Consider the following 14158-nt stretch of genomic DNA (forward strand, 5'->3'; position numbering starts at 1 on the left):
TCACAACATTAGAATTTTTATCTCCCTTTCATGCCAAAGAGAGAGAGAATGAGTAGGAGAGTAATAGGGACTTTGATTCTCTTGTGTATTTGTAGTGTGAGAAAGTGAGATCTGTGAAATGTTAGGAATACTTTCAATAGAAAAACATCAAAGGAAATTACATTTTAAACGTGGACCAGATGTAGGTTAAAATAATAAGAACAAAGCAGCTGAAATCTCCTGTTACTACTAAACTTTTCTGCCTCATTGCTCTGCCCACCTCTTTTCCCAGCAGTAAAGGTATGTTAATAATAATAAAGTCCAATTGACCTTTCTTGCCTTCTTTACACAACGTGGGAAACAAGTTACAACTCATTTTTGAGAAAGATGTTGATGGAATCTTCTGCCAAGAGTTGGGGGTTGGGATGGTGAGGGGAGTGGAAGCTGGTCAGCTAAGCCCTGGTCCTGTCTTGAGAGTCTTGTCCTCTCTGCCAGGCCACCCCCTGCGGGACAGGGCCCCAGGTCAGCAAAGTCTGGTCTCATTCACAGGTCTGAGGCTGGCAGCCAGTCTCTGGGCCCCAGGGCGCGGGAGGAGCCTTGTGGGCCTTCTCGGGTCTTCTCCACTGCACTTGGTCCCGCTGCCCTGGTCGAGGCTGCAGAACTGCAGTGGGGCGGAAAAGGTCAACAGGGCAAATACTTGGAATCCACCGCCCCTGCAGACTTCAGTGGAGTTTTTTCTTCCAAGCCCACTTCCTCCGCCCTCTAGTACCCCCACCTCTCCAATTTGAGACGGAGGTAGCAGCATTTCACCGCCCCCATCCGTGCCCGGCCCCCACCTCCCCCTTCTCCTGGTTAGGGTACATGGGTTGCGGGTACCCGATCCCAGTTCTTCTGGGTACCGCAAGCGCAGGACCAGGGGAGAGCTCGAGCGTGACGGAGTAGCAGGCAGTCCCCGCGGGTTCTGGCGGGTCATGCAGAGGATGGGGGCGTGGGGGGGGTGGTCCCTGGGGGAGGGGTCTCCCGTAGCTTGGAGGGGCGGGGCACAGAGGAGGTTGGCGGGGGTGTGTCCGAGGGGCCTAAGCGTGGAGGCTAGTGCCGGGCTGTGGAGCCTCGGACTCGCACTCCGCGGAGATCCCGGCGCTTGGCGGCGTCTTTCTTCCGAGCCCACCAGAGAGGCGGCAGCGAGATGCGGAGCGGCGCGGGGGTCACTCTCTTGGCCTCGCTGCTCTGGATTACCGCGCAGTGCCAGCAGCGAGGTGAGTTCCGTCCCGGGTTCCCAGTCCCCTGGCCGGCTTCTGTGACTGGGACAAAGCCGGTCGCCCTGGCGCTTTTTCGGTCGGTGCGCGCATCTTGGTTCACCTCCGGCGGCGGATCCGACACGTGGGTCTCCCCGCGGCTCTGCAAAGCGCCTGCTCCGGCTGCTCGCGAGAGGGCTGGGACTCGACTCCAGTCGTTTTCAACTCTCTTGTTTGAGCCGAAGGCTCTAAACTCCTCAGATTCTTAGTTCCTGCTCTCTGGCTTTGTGAACCAGGACGCAGTGACCCAGACGCAGCTCCAACGATTTGTCCTGGGTGGCTAGAGTGGGGCCTCCGAAATATGAAGGGGTGCACCGACCCAGCCGCGGTCCCTGGCTTTCAGTCCCCTGGCTGTCCCTGGAGGCGGCCCCCACACTGCAGCGGGCCTGGTGGAACAGCGGGCGCGGGTGCCAAGCTGTGCGTCGGGCGCGGGGAATGAATGAAAAGACGTTCTCTCGAGTCAGTTTATTGTCCCCCAGTGGAAACATTATCTCCGGACGGGAAAGGGTGGGCTGCTCTGGGCTACTCTCAGCAGCGGTGGGATAGCAGGGAAGAGTCCTCGATGAGAAGCGTGCCTCGGGGCCAGCTGTCCGGTCAGAGGGAACCAGCTCATTGTGCAGGTCTCGAAGTAACCAAACTGTTTCATTTCACGCACAAGTTTAGACAGCGGTCGCTCAGAAATGAGGGAGCCGGCTATGAGGACTTTGCATACTGGCTGACTTAACATACTGGGTGTAGTGGCTGTCTTGGCAAAGCTTAAAAACAGAAAGCCAAGGCGAATTTGCAAAGCTTCTATCTATCAATAACTGAAAGAGGAAGAAAAACTTTCTTTCCCAAGCCCGTTCCCCACTCTAACTCTAGGGTTAAGTCTTTCTATCCCAGCTTGTTTTTGGCTAATGGTCAGTATTTGTCGAAATACTGACACATCTTTATATGTACAACGCTGGGTAGGGTGTCACGACATATTCCCGCAAGTACACATGTAATTTTTGAAGGAAAGTGCAGGTCAAAAGTATGTAGGGGGGAATGCGAAATACCCTCGTGGGAAAAAGTCTGTGTCTGGGCATTGTGCGCAATTGTGAACTTTGCGGAAAGGAGACCGTCCCATTCATTCAAGCATTCACCATGAAAGCAATGGACCGGAGCAGACAACACATCTTTGAATAGCTGGGCGTCTACAGCCCGCAGAGCTAGGGCTGGGATGGAGGGAATTTACATAGTTATCCTTCAAAGAAAGGATCCAGGCTTTTGGAAAACAAGGCTTAGGCTCTGCACTCCAAACTAATTTCTATGAGTTTTCTGCAAGTGAACAAGTTCCTGTTCCCATAGGGTGGAGAGCAAGCTGCTTGACTCAGCTTTATTGTTCTAAGAAATTGAAAGTCTTAGATCTAGGAGCCTGTGTGTTTTCCATGCCTCTTGGGGTGCAACACTTGGTGTTTGCAGTTCTGAATGGTGTTTGGGGAAAGTGGGACTGCATGGGGCTTTCCTGCTTTAAGATGCTGTGGAAAAGCACCCCAGTGAGAATTTTTGAATGTTTCTCCTAATTTTATATTTGCCAATCCTCACTTCATCAGCGATTACCCATCCTAATAAGCATTTTTGAGGGCGTTTTTATTTTAATTTTGTATACATTTTGTGCCCCCATGTTATATACTGTGAATGATTAGCAAAAAAAAAAAAAAATACAGCTTGGTCATAATTAGAAAATGGAATAGTCTTAATCTGCATCTGAGTTGAGGTAACTAGCTGGTGCTAATATTTTTGAAAGTTATCATTATCTAAAGCGTTCTGCTCATTTCTGTAGCTTCTCTGGATTATTTCACAACGTATGGCCCAATGATTAAACTCTTCTGAAATGTAATTCTGTTTAAAGTGAGCTAGTCTTAAGTTTAGAATGAGAGGTTGTATCTATAAAAATAATATTGTTTTAAATCTATAACTAACAATTACACAGAATTGTAGTTGCTTCACAGGTTCACCAATCAAATCTTCTGTTTTTAAACAATCTCTTTCCCCTCTAAGTAAAATCAGATAATTCTAAGCATGGGTGTGTGTGGGGGATGGGGGGCAGGTCTATGATTCAGAAAAAGAAATATTTCACTCTCATAAATGAAATAGTACTCAAATTTAGCATTCATGTATTCCAGAGCAAAGTGTGTGTGCTTGAATGGATTTAAAGATGTGTTTTTCTTTCCTGTAGCTGTATTCCCCAAGTAATGGCCAATAAAAAAAATACTGATTTTAACAGTTGGAAACAAAGTTGCATGGGATAAAATCATCACTGGCCACCTCCTACATATCCTGTACTTTGGCTTGTGCTTTTTCTCCCTTCCCCTTTTCCAGACATTACATATAAAGTCACATCTGTAGTTAATCTAGCATGATGAAGAATTCAAATGCGAGAAGGCTACGACATAGGCCTATAAGCATATATGATTATGAATCAAATGCATCTATAAAATATTTTTGAGTAGGTAATCCATACATATGGTACAAATTTCAAAAGATACCAAAGGGTATCTGAAAGAATAAGATTTGACTTACACACCTTTTGAAACACCACTACATTTAGTTGTTTTTTTTTTTTTGTTTTTTTTTTTTCCTGAATACCCTTTCAGAGATGTTACTCTGGCAAGCAAGCTACTTCATGAAACCTGGTTTTTCTCTGATAGCTTAAGGGTGATCCTTCTTGGGTGCTTACAACATGGAACAGAATTCTCCCTACATACAAACCTCCTCATACTAAATGGGAAATTAATCAATTACCTAGTGGATGTATCTGCTTGTAAACTTTTAACCTTCCCATTCCTCTTTGAAATGGGTTAGAACTGCATTTCCCAGATCTGAAATTTCAGAACTAGATCATCAATTGATGTCATGACATTGCACTCTTTTAAAAAGTATTATTTACTTTTAAGTAAGTAATATAAGCTTAAGCCATGAAGAACTATTTTAACATACTTTAGGACATTGATAATGCTGAGTGTCAAGTTTGGAAGCAATTCTACTTGAATTTTAGGATAGTGAGTTATTAGTTTTACCAGTAAGCATGATTTACCACTGAAACACTCATGTAGACAAAGAAAAGCAATTAAAGAAAAACAACAAATCCCTGATGAATAAAGCCAGACAGACATGCACCTTAAATACAAAAGTTAATTAGAGACAACTGGTGAGAACTCTTGATCTTAGACATTAATTGAAGTGTTATTTAGTTATTCCTCAGACATGTTTGCATAAATAAGATAAACTCTTCTCTGAAGAAAAAAAACGTACATATCTTACTTACTAATTTCCAAGTAAATTTTTTACTTGTTTTACTTCTAAATGCTAAATAAAGTGTATTTATGGACAGCTGAGTAAATAAGTGCATTTTGAAATTAATGAGGAAAAAAAAATCCTTTATAGAGGTAATTTAGTTAAGGTCATGAACTTGGGGTCTGTTGGAACATGCTTGCCAGAGAGCTATTTCAGCATAAAATGCCGAGTCTTGCTGGGTTCATTGTATTTTCATATCCTTTCTCCTGAGGGTGACAGTCAGTGTCCCAGTAACCATTTCCTAGCACAGAATCTTCCTTCTTGAGTCTTTGTTTTCTCAAGGCCAAATCAGGGAGCTTTCTTTGGGTAAGTAACTTCCCAGTGAATCTGTACCTTGCTTGAGGGAGGGGGTTGACAATGGAGGCTGCAGGATTCCAAATCAGCCTGGTGGATAACATTCTTGCTAGGTAAGCATTTATCTCTCAGTGTTAATCCAGAAACAGTGGGGTGGAAATACATAAGATTGTGATTTCAGTATTCTGTCCAATTGTTTTCCTTTTGAATTGACCATTTGAAGTTTGGATCGCTTCATTCCTGAAGTTATCTTTGAAGTTTGATCTCTTGGCCCAGCAGGCAGTGTGACTTAAATTCTTTAGCCAGAAAACCTCCTGTATTGCTGGTGGGAATGTCAAATTTAGATCAATGGGTATTTATGAAGAGTGCCATCTTTTCCCACCCCCTAAAGTATTTGCAGCATTTTGTCCCATTCCTCTATAATTTCCTGCCAGAACCTCATGAAATTCTCTTCAACAATAAAGATGCTTTCAGTAGATCATTTTCAGTTAAAAAAAACCCAACACATTGGAAAGGAAAAAACCTCATGCCACAATACTGATTATTGTACACTATTTATTTAAATGTCTCCCAACCTTTCATGATGACAGATTTTTATTCAGAAAAGGTGATTATCTTGTCAGGCCCAACCCCAGGAATTCTGTCCTGCTCCAGTCGCCTCCTCCGTTTCCCCAATTTGTGGCATACTTTCGCTTACCTTGGTTTCATCATTTCTTTTTCTTTCTTTTTTTGGTATACTCATCCTCAAATAGTTCCTCTGAGTTATTTCTTCTTCATAAAAGTCTCTGATTGCTTATGTCTTTGTTTTTCTTTCCCTAATCCTATTAGGGTAACAAATAATCACTAGCTATATCTATATCACTATAACCAACTACTTTGAATAAGTCTGTGATGCCAGCTCCCTTTGTCCTCTGCCACCATCTAGTGCTGCAAAAGCACTGCCTTCATCATGAGCCCCTCTTTCTTATGGGGTCCCAGTTCCAACCACTATTCTGTATTCCTTCCAAATCCCTATTCTGTATTCCTTCCAAATCCCAAAGTAACCAGCCAAATCCACCATTTTATCTTGTATTTAGCTTCTCAAACTGTAAGTGCTGCACTGACTTTCAGCTTAATGGTTGTGCTCTCATTACACCACCATCTGAACTGCATCCCAGACCAATCTGAAGCCTGCTCACCACCCAGGAACAACCTGAAGCCTATCACCTTCGCCTGTTACTATGTCCTTTATCATCAGTCCCATTTCTGTACTTACATTGTATGTCATGATGCATTGGTGTTCCATACAGCTAGATTTGCGATCTGGTTCTCTTTTGGATGGTTGGCATAGAATGCCATCAGTCAAGATCAAAAAGAAGGGGCCTTTTCTTTTCAAAAAGCTAAAAGAAAAGCTCCTGGCATTTCTTTTAACACATAGATAACTTGAGGGCACAGGTTCTAATTAAGACTTGAGCCAGTGATGGTGGGAGAATAGTAAGGTCCACCCGCCCTCCTGAGGCCTCAGAGTTGTCTAAGCAGCCATAAAGCCTGACCTAACCCCTGAATTGTTATACCCGACACTGAATGCTGACTCCCCTGTGGCCATGGGACCCCTAGCCTAGACATCACCCAGGTATGATCTAGAATGGGTGTCTTCAAGTAGATCCTTTTGAGTTTCTAGTTTAAATAGGTGTTTCCAGAACTATCTCTGCAACTTGGCAAACTGCCAGTCACTGTTGCTGTCTTCTGTGGTAGGCCAGCATTCTTTCTTCAGCCCTTAAAATTCCAGATATTTATTGATGCAACCCCTTTGTTCTCCGTTCTTGAATTCTGACTTTACTGTCTTTGTACAAAATCTAGTTTTACCAATTCTGTACACCCCTGGATTCATCAGCATACTTTTGTTCGTTTCTGAAGTTTGGGTTGTGTTGAGTTTGAGATAATCACTAACTTGTGAAATATCCTGGGAAGAACTGCTCCCCCGCTACCTTTCCTTTGAAGGAGTTGGCAATTTAAATACCTCCTTGGGACAGGAAATTCAACAATTCAGTTTTTCCCTTTTGTGTGTGTGTGTGTGTGTGTTTATTCATCCACTGATACACTGAACATATTATATTGTAACCCCAGAGAGTCAGAGATGTACACAGGATGGTGTGTTCTGAGAGCCCCATTCTCAGCTGCCTTCCTTGTTACGACTCGAGCACACTTCTTGACATTCTTACATTGCTTTTTGAAGAAATCCAGGAACAGAAAAGGGCATATTGAAAATAGTGCTCTCCATTAGAAATAATAGTCAATGATGAAGAAATTGGAAGATTACAGTTACCATGGTGGAAGTTATTAACTATATTTTGCTTGTTTATAATCACATAAATTCTCACCAATAGCACTAGACCATGACATGGGGAAGAAGAGAAAAAGGGGGCAGGAGAGGCCCTCAGCATTAGCTCAAGTATAAGATCATGTGCACCAGATATCCCTGTTGGCTGCAGACTGCTTCCTTAAGCTTTCTTCTTGCATGGGGAACTCAGAGCTCACTGGCCTGGCTGACTCTTTTCTGTGCTCTAGTAGAACAGCTACAGTTAATTCAGCACTTCTCTCTCCAGACTGCTTTAGATTTAATAGTGCATACAAGGTTCTAGCCCCAGAAATTATAATTTATGTGTGTGGGGTGGTCCCTAGTCATTTGCAGTTTAAAAATGTTCCCCCAAATTATTCCACTGTGCAGTTAGATTGAGAGCCATTAAGTTAACAAATAAACTTTGCTGTGCCAATGAATGCAATTTCACAGCCACACAGGCATGGCAGAGAGATACTGAATGCTCCCTGGTTTTAAGCCCTTACTTGTCCATGGAGTGCACTTTGAGGCAATGACCCCATCATCCCTGCCACAGGCACAGTCCAGTGCTTTGTACATACAGATGCCACTCAAACCCCAGCCTACCCTCCTTATTCACTTAGTGTCTATGTCATGCTATTCTGACTGTTCCCTGACACACATCAGAGATGGGACAGGCCAGCACCTACTGAGTCACTCAGAGGAAGTCAGTCCTCCTTTTCATCTAGTGGACTCTCACCAGCTATTGTCACTGTAGTGGCCAGTTGATATTTGTTCATTGTTGTGCTCCTGTTTAAATGAGCATGGTTTGTGTCTTACCTTGCTGACTTGGTGACTTAGGATGACTTTTCCTTTTAAAATTATTTTGATCAAATACGACATTTAGAGCTGCTTCTGTTTTGGGGATAAGGTTTGGCCCTGTAGATCTAGGTGGTTGATTGAACTATTCTTAAATAATTTAATTAATCCATCAAAATACATTAAGCCTGTTCCACTTGCAGGCTTGGATGCCACCTGCCTCCTTTCTCAGCCCCTGAGCAGACAAGTACAGATACTTTTTCTCTGGACTGATCTAGGCCATCTCCTTCTCTCCTGATCCAGTCTGTACCATTTCACGCCTGGTGACTTCATAGCCTCTGTCTATCCCTACGCACCAACAGCTCCTCTTCTTCTCCAATCTTGTCCTTAACTGATGTCTATGTGCATTTGCTTTCCTAGAGTCCTTCAGGTTTTTATTCACTTCTGAGCTTATTATTTCCTTTCTACCCAACAGAATAAAAGCCATTCTCCCTTCAACAATCCCAATGTCCCCTTTACACCCCCCCGTACCCACATAGCAAATACATACCACATAAGCATACACCACACCAACATATACAGTATGTACCACAATACAACATATAAACAACTCACACCACACAAACAAACCTCACACTCCACCCACACACACACCACACACTATACCCCCAACCCTTGCCACACACAAGATAAACACACCACATGTACTTCCAGACACACCTCAGAGCACACAAACATGCCACACAGGCACACAGCACCTCTGCCGACTTGTGCACCCAGTTAAAGGTGCATGGACAAGTACTGTCCTCATTAGCTCCAGGCCCACAGAGCCAGGATCCGACTCTGAGTCCTCTGCTGCAATGGGACAAGTTCTGCTGAAGGGGCAGCCCAACAGCAAGGGCTGGAATAAAGTCTAACGTGGCGATCAGACGTTTCCTAGGACTCCAGCAGCTCCAGTAGGCATCTGACTCTGCCTTGGGTTAATGGACCATGTGGTTGATCATGTCACTCCTTCCCTGTTGACTTGCTCTGCTGGCTTCTCCCTCTGAGCAGAACTAATAAGACCCTTGTGATCTGACCTTGCTTAGAATCTGCTGCTTTTCCCTTTACTAACTTTATTTCTGTTCTGAAATATCTGTGGTTCTCAGAGTGTGATCTGGGGCTTGTGCCTGTAAGGCACAAAGTCACTGTATATTCCTGGAAAGCACTTTATTTCCCCATCTTCTTCTTCCCATCTACCACTGATTTCTTCCTGCTTGTTGCCATAGCTATTTGCCTACACATCTGGCCAGTACCTCATTTTGTAGCTATTTGTTAACTTCCCAGTCTCCTTTAGGCAAGAGATTTTTGTTCTTATTCCTAGTTCAGTGTCTGACATGTAGAGTTAATTCATCATTATTAGTTGAATGAATGAATGAATGACCCAACATGGACAAGTAATAGGGACTAGAGGAGAACCCAGTGGGCAAGATTCAAACCCAGAAAGAGAGACAGTTGGGACTAAGGGCCTCACTGATGAACAATCGCAGGGCCGCAAAAAGACAGAGTGCCAGTTTAAGGAGGCTGGGAGGCCTTAGCAAGTCATCAGACTGGATTCAGCAGGAAACAAAGAAGAACATAGAAAACCAAACTCAGGAAAATGATGGAGAAAAATTTTGGAATCAGGTTTTCAGCTTTTATTGTAAACTAGGGCAAAGGCCTTAGTACACATTCTGGTCAGAATATGTGATCAAGGATGTCCCAGAGCAGGCACAAGAGATATAAGAGGCCCATATACTCTCTATGCTCACAAGTGGTATCCGAATATATGGAGAGAAGAGACACTGAATCTGATAACTAGGAGGAACTAGATTACTTTTATATAACTATAATAATTGAATAATTCAGTCATTATAATTTAAATAATATTTAGTGGTGGTAACTACTAACAGGCATACAATTTAGATAATATTTAACAAAATCTTATTTCTGGATTTGGAGCCATTGACTTTTAGGCATCTCCAATCAGCAAATCATTAACCCACATATTCAACAAGTATTTGTTGTGTTTCTAGAATGTTCCACACACAGTGATGAATAGTCCTTGCACGTAAATGTAATCAAGTTAACATGTTGCCCCAGCATGTACCCCAAAGTACTTGTAATCAAGTTAACATGAACATTGATGAAAGATGCTACTAAATATATTCATCAGTTCAGATTTGGGAAGATTTTTTTCTGAATGCTTTGATTACCAATATAGCACCAATTCTTGCCATAAAAATATCACCCCAAACAGAGAATTCTGGTGAGCCCCCTATATTTCTACTGCATGGGGTTTTTCTTTTTAAAAATGTGACTTCAGAGTACTCTATTGTGTATGACTTCAGATTGTTGGCATTTGTGCACAAGTTCTTGTAGTTACCGTTTCATATAAAGTAGAGTTTGTTTAAAAGGAACTCTACCTGCCAGCCGCTGAAGTACTTTGTTTAGGTGGGGGAACAGCTGTTCTGCTCCGGGCATTCTGGGTTACACTGGCTTACTCTTCTCAGGAACAGAACAAAGGCATACAGAATTTATTTCACAGATGGATTTTTGTCTGATAAAAATCACTTATTACTGAATGAAAGAATGGTCTATTCTCTGTAGAAATATGAGCATAAAATTTCCTGTGTCTGTAATGGTTTCTAACTTTGTTGGTTTACTTTTAATTATTATAATCGACGAAAATAAGATGGGCCTCCCTCAGTTGGTAAAAACATTCCTTGAAAATTTGAGAAAAGGACAGTTTTCTATAAATGATACAATTTCAAATTCAATATTATAATAATTCCAAAATCAACATTAGGCAAACAACAGTCTTCTTAAGCACCTACCTGTAAGTATTTTAAGGGTCAGGTGGCCCCAAGAAACTTGGAATGTAGGTTATAGTTCACATACAAGGATGAGAATATCTATTGTGCCTTAATAGTTTTATTGATATATATTAACACACCATACATTTGTATCACAAGTATACAAGTCAGTGATTTTTCAGTAAGTGTAGAGTGTTGACCATCATAACTATGAGCTGGTATAGAAAATTTCCAAGACAGGGCCCTCCCTGGTGGAGCAACAGGGTAAAGCACAGCACCATGAAGCTGGCCACAGCCACTTCTGCATGAGTTCGATCCCTAGGTAGGGAGGTGACCCACATGGCCCAGCAGAACTATCCTGTCTCTGCCTTGCCCACTGCTCCCCTCAGCAGTGTACTTTGTCAATCTACCTGTTCTGCTCCCCACTGTCTGTGGTGAATCCTCTAAACACCCCTGCACATCTGGCCTGTACCCCAGTTCTGTGTGTATAAATAAATAAATCTTTAAAAAAAGTTTTGAAATGGTGTAAGCCATCCAACTTCATTAACTTTTTTGAGGCTGCTTAAATTGATCTAGGTTCTTTGCAATTTAATAGTATTAGTTTGTGAATTTCTGATAAACGCCGACTGGATTTCAATAGGGATTTGGCCAAATTTAGAAATCCATTTGGAATGAATTGCTCTTCAACAATATTGCATCTTCCTATCTATGGCTAAGAAACATCTCTTCATTCATTTACACATCTTAAAAGTGTCTTTTAGCTTTCAGCATATTGGTTATCAGGGGGTTTTTTTGTTGTTGTTAAGGTGTTTGTTAATTATGTTATTTTTTTCCAATAAAACTGCACTTTTGTTTCTAGAATCTTCCTGGCAAGTATTTGATAGATCCAGCTGTCTATAGCTTGACCTGATGGAATGGAAACCTCAGGCCAGCCTAGCTACCCACATTTGTTTTCTCCTGAGTTCAGTATTTTCACAACAACTTGAAGGGCCTGTGTTTCTACTCTCTGCTTCAATCAAATGGGCCTTCCAGTCTCCAAGGCTCCCTCACCCTGAGCTGCTCATCCACCATTCTCTGGGGAGGGGTGGGAGCAAGCCCAGGCTGCAAACAACTGCCTTCCACTGGGGTTCCCTGAAGCCCTATAGTTTTCCATGATGGCAAGTGTCCCCATTTTTTGTTGGCCATTGGGTGGTTTTCAGAGTCCCAAGATTATTGTTTTGTTGAAATGTTGTCCAGTTATGCATATGCAATTTTATTTTTTTCAGGGGAAGATTAGTCAACTTCTTTACTCTTCCATAATCAGAAGTTCCTCTAAAATGCTTTAATTCATATCCACTTCTTAACTGACACAAATACGTCTAATGGGAACCCATTTATATTAGTCATATGCTGTTCACAATCCATTAATTTTACTAGTAACTTATTTCTGATATCATCCTTGCTAATTAGCAAAATGCTGGTGTTGATGGAGACAGGTCACAGGACATGATGGGGGGGGTGCCACTGGCACATAGACATCTTTCCTGATTAGAGAATCAGCTGCCTCCCCCAGAAAGTGCATTATTGATTTTTATACCAGCTGCATAGAGGTAGTTTGACTTAAGTCACATGCGCACTCACACACACTCTATCTCACGGACTCTATCTCAGCTTTTATACTGAAGAGTCTTATTGCAAATTTCAGAGATTGTACTGTCACCACTTAAATAGATGTTGGGCCTCAGTTTACATCCTCAGCCTGAGTAATTGTCAGCACTTGAAAGTGAAGAACTCTGTGGAAGCATCCCCAGGGGGAAACAAATGCCACACTCAAGAAAGTGCTACTTCTGCAGTTGGGGAGCTAATTCCAGAAGGTGAAGGGTTGATGTTCCCTTCTCAACAAATTAGGTTCCTCAGTAGCCAGCTCCTACTGGGTGACAGCCAAAGGCTCAGAAGAGAGAGGTCTGTGCTGAGGTGTTAAGGTGAAGGGGTAGGGTTGGCTAGGGGTGAATATGGAGAGAGCACCTGAGAACCGAAACTGCAAAAACTCACTGTTCACAGCATCTGGGTTAAAGATTTGCAGTTTGCTCAGAATTGGAAAGCATCGTGTGAATTGTAATGGAGTGTGTAATTAGATGGGCCATTTGGTTTTTACCCATTTGTTCTAAAAGAAAATGTGTTAATGAGGATAAACATAGATGTGGTTTATTTGAGAGTGATTATTAATGTGGTCATTACTAACTTGTGCAAATGAAGTAAATTTCCCCTGCCTGTGTTATTATTACACAAATATAAGGAATAACTTACAAAAATGTTACAAATAAGACAGATAGTGAAAGTAAAAAAGAGAGAAAGAGAGGTCCTCAGGTGCATGTTGTGGTGAGCCACTGGGTCACCTTGACCTTCCCCATCCCTCTTAAAATGTTTCTTCTCTAGAAAAAAAGACAACCCTATACTGTGTGTGTGGCTCAGTTTTTGCCTTTAGAGGCTTTCTTGAGAACTCTCATGTGACTGAACATGACCCTCTCATGAAAGCTCCGAGGCAAGGTGCTAAAAGCAGCCCAGTGCTCTGTAACCCACTTCTTCCACCTTCTGAAGAGTTCTCCTGAAGACCTTGAGAATAGACACCTGGTCAGAGTAACTGCACCCAGCAGGACTGGAGTTTAACCAAGTGTGTGTGGGGGGGGGAGGGCGGGGGGAAGGGGCCTTTATCAGGAAGCAGATAGTGCTGTGGAATTCCCTTCTTTCAAAGTTTTAAAATTCGAATGTAAGCATTTCACCTCAACAACATCATTTCCCATGGTTATAGGGTATATATTACATGATGTTATAGGCCAGTGAGTATCTTCCTAGTAGAACAGGGCTGAGACTCCTCCCTCTCCTCACCCCCCCCCCCCAACCACCACCACCAGTGCAGCTCTGAGCCCTTCTGCTTTCTGCTTTTGTAGATTTGCTCCTTTGATGCACAGTTAACTGGTTTATATGTTGGTCTTTCATTTTGGATACCTTGGACTTTCCTCTTATAATGAGCAATTTCTTCCTTCTAAAAATAGTTGCCAAAGATTTCTAAGACTTGGTTGCAGGACTGGGAGAAGTTAAATAACAATGGATAACTGCTGGAGGAAGTGATGGTGGTTGTGCCTAGGCTGAGGTGAGTTGGCCACCCCAGGGTCCTGGAGCTGGAAAAACCTACAGATTAGTGATATCTTGAATTCAAAGAGCAGCCCTGGATGATGCTTAGCCAAGAACCATCTCATGAGAAGAATCATTTTTAGCTTGCTCTTCAGGTGACTGTTATACGAAAGATAAACAGCACAGTTCTCTTCCTGAGCTCTTTTTGTCCA

The 14158-nt window shown here is 42.7% G+C and overlaps 1 protein-coding gene across 1 annotated transcript in view; it reads left to right on the forward strand.

Annotated features, from left to right (window-relative positions):
* Positions 1-1165: 1165 nt before the first annotated feature.
* LAMA1 (laminin, alpha 1) overlaps positions 1166-14158 on the forward strand; it is a 137846-nt gene continuing 124853 nt past the window's right edge. Inside the window, exon 1 of the mRNA XM_012725774.1 lies at positions 1166-1235. Within this exon, the coding sequence (XP_012581228.1) occupies positions 1166-1235 (70 nt within the window). The remainder of the gene's footprint in view (positions 1236-14158) is intronic.

Source organism: Condylura cristata, unplaced genomic scaffold, assembly GCF_000260355.1.
Source record: "Condylura cristata isolate star-nosed mole 26May11 unplaced genomic scaffold, ConCri1.0 scaffold00016, whole genome shotgun sequence".
Lineage (NCBI taxonomy): Eukaryota > Metazoa > Chordata > Mammalia > Eulipotyphla > Talpidae > Condylura > Condylura cristata.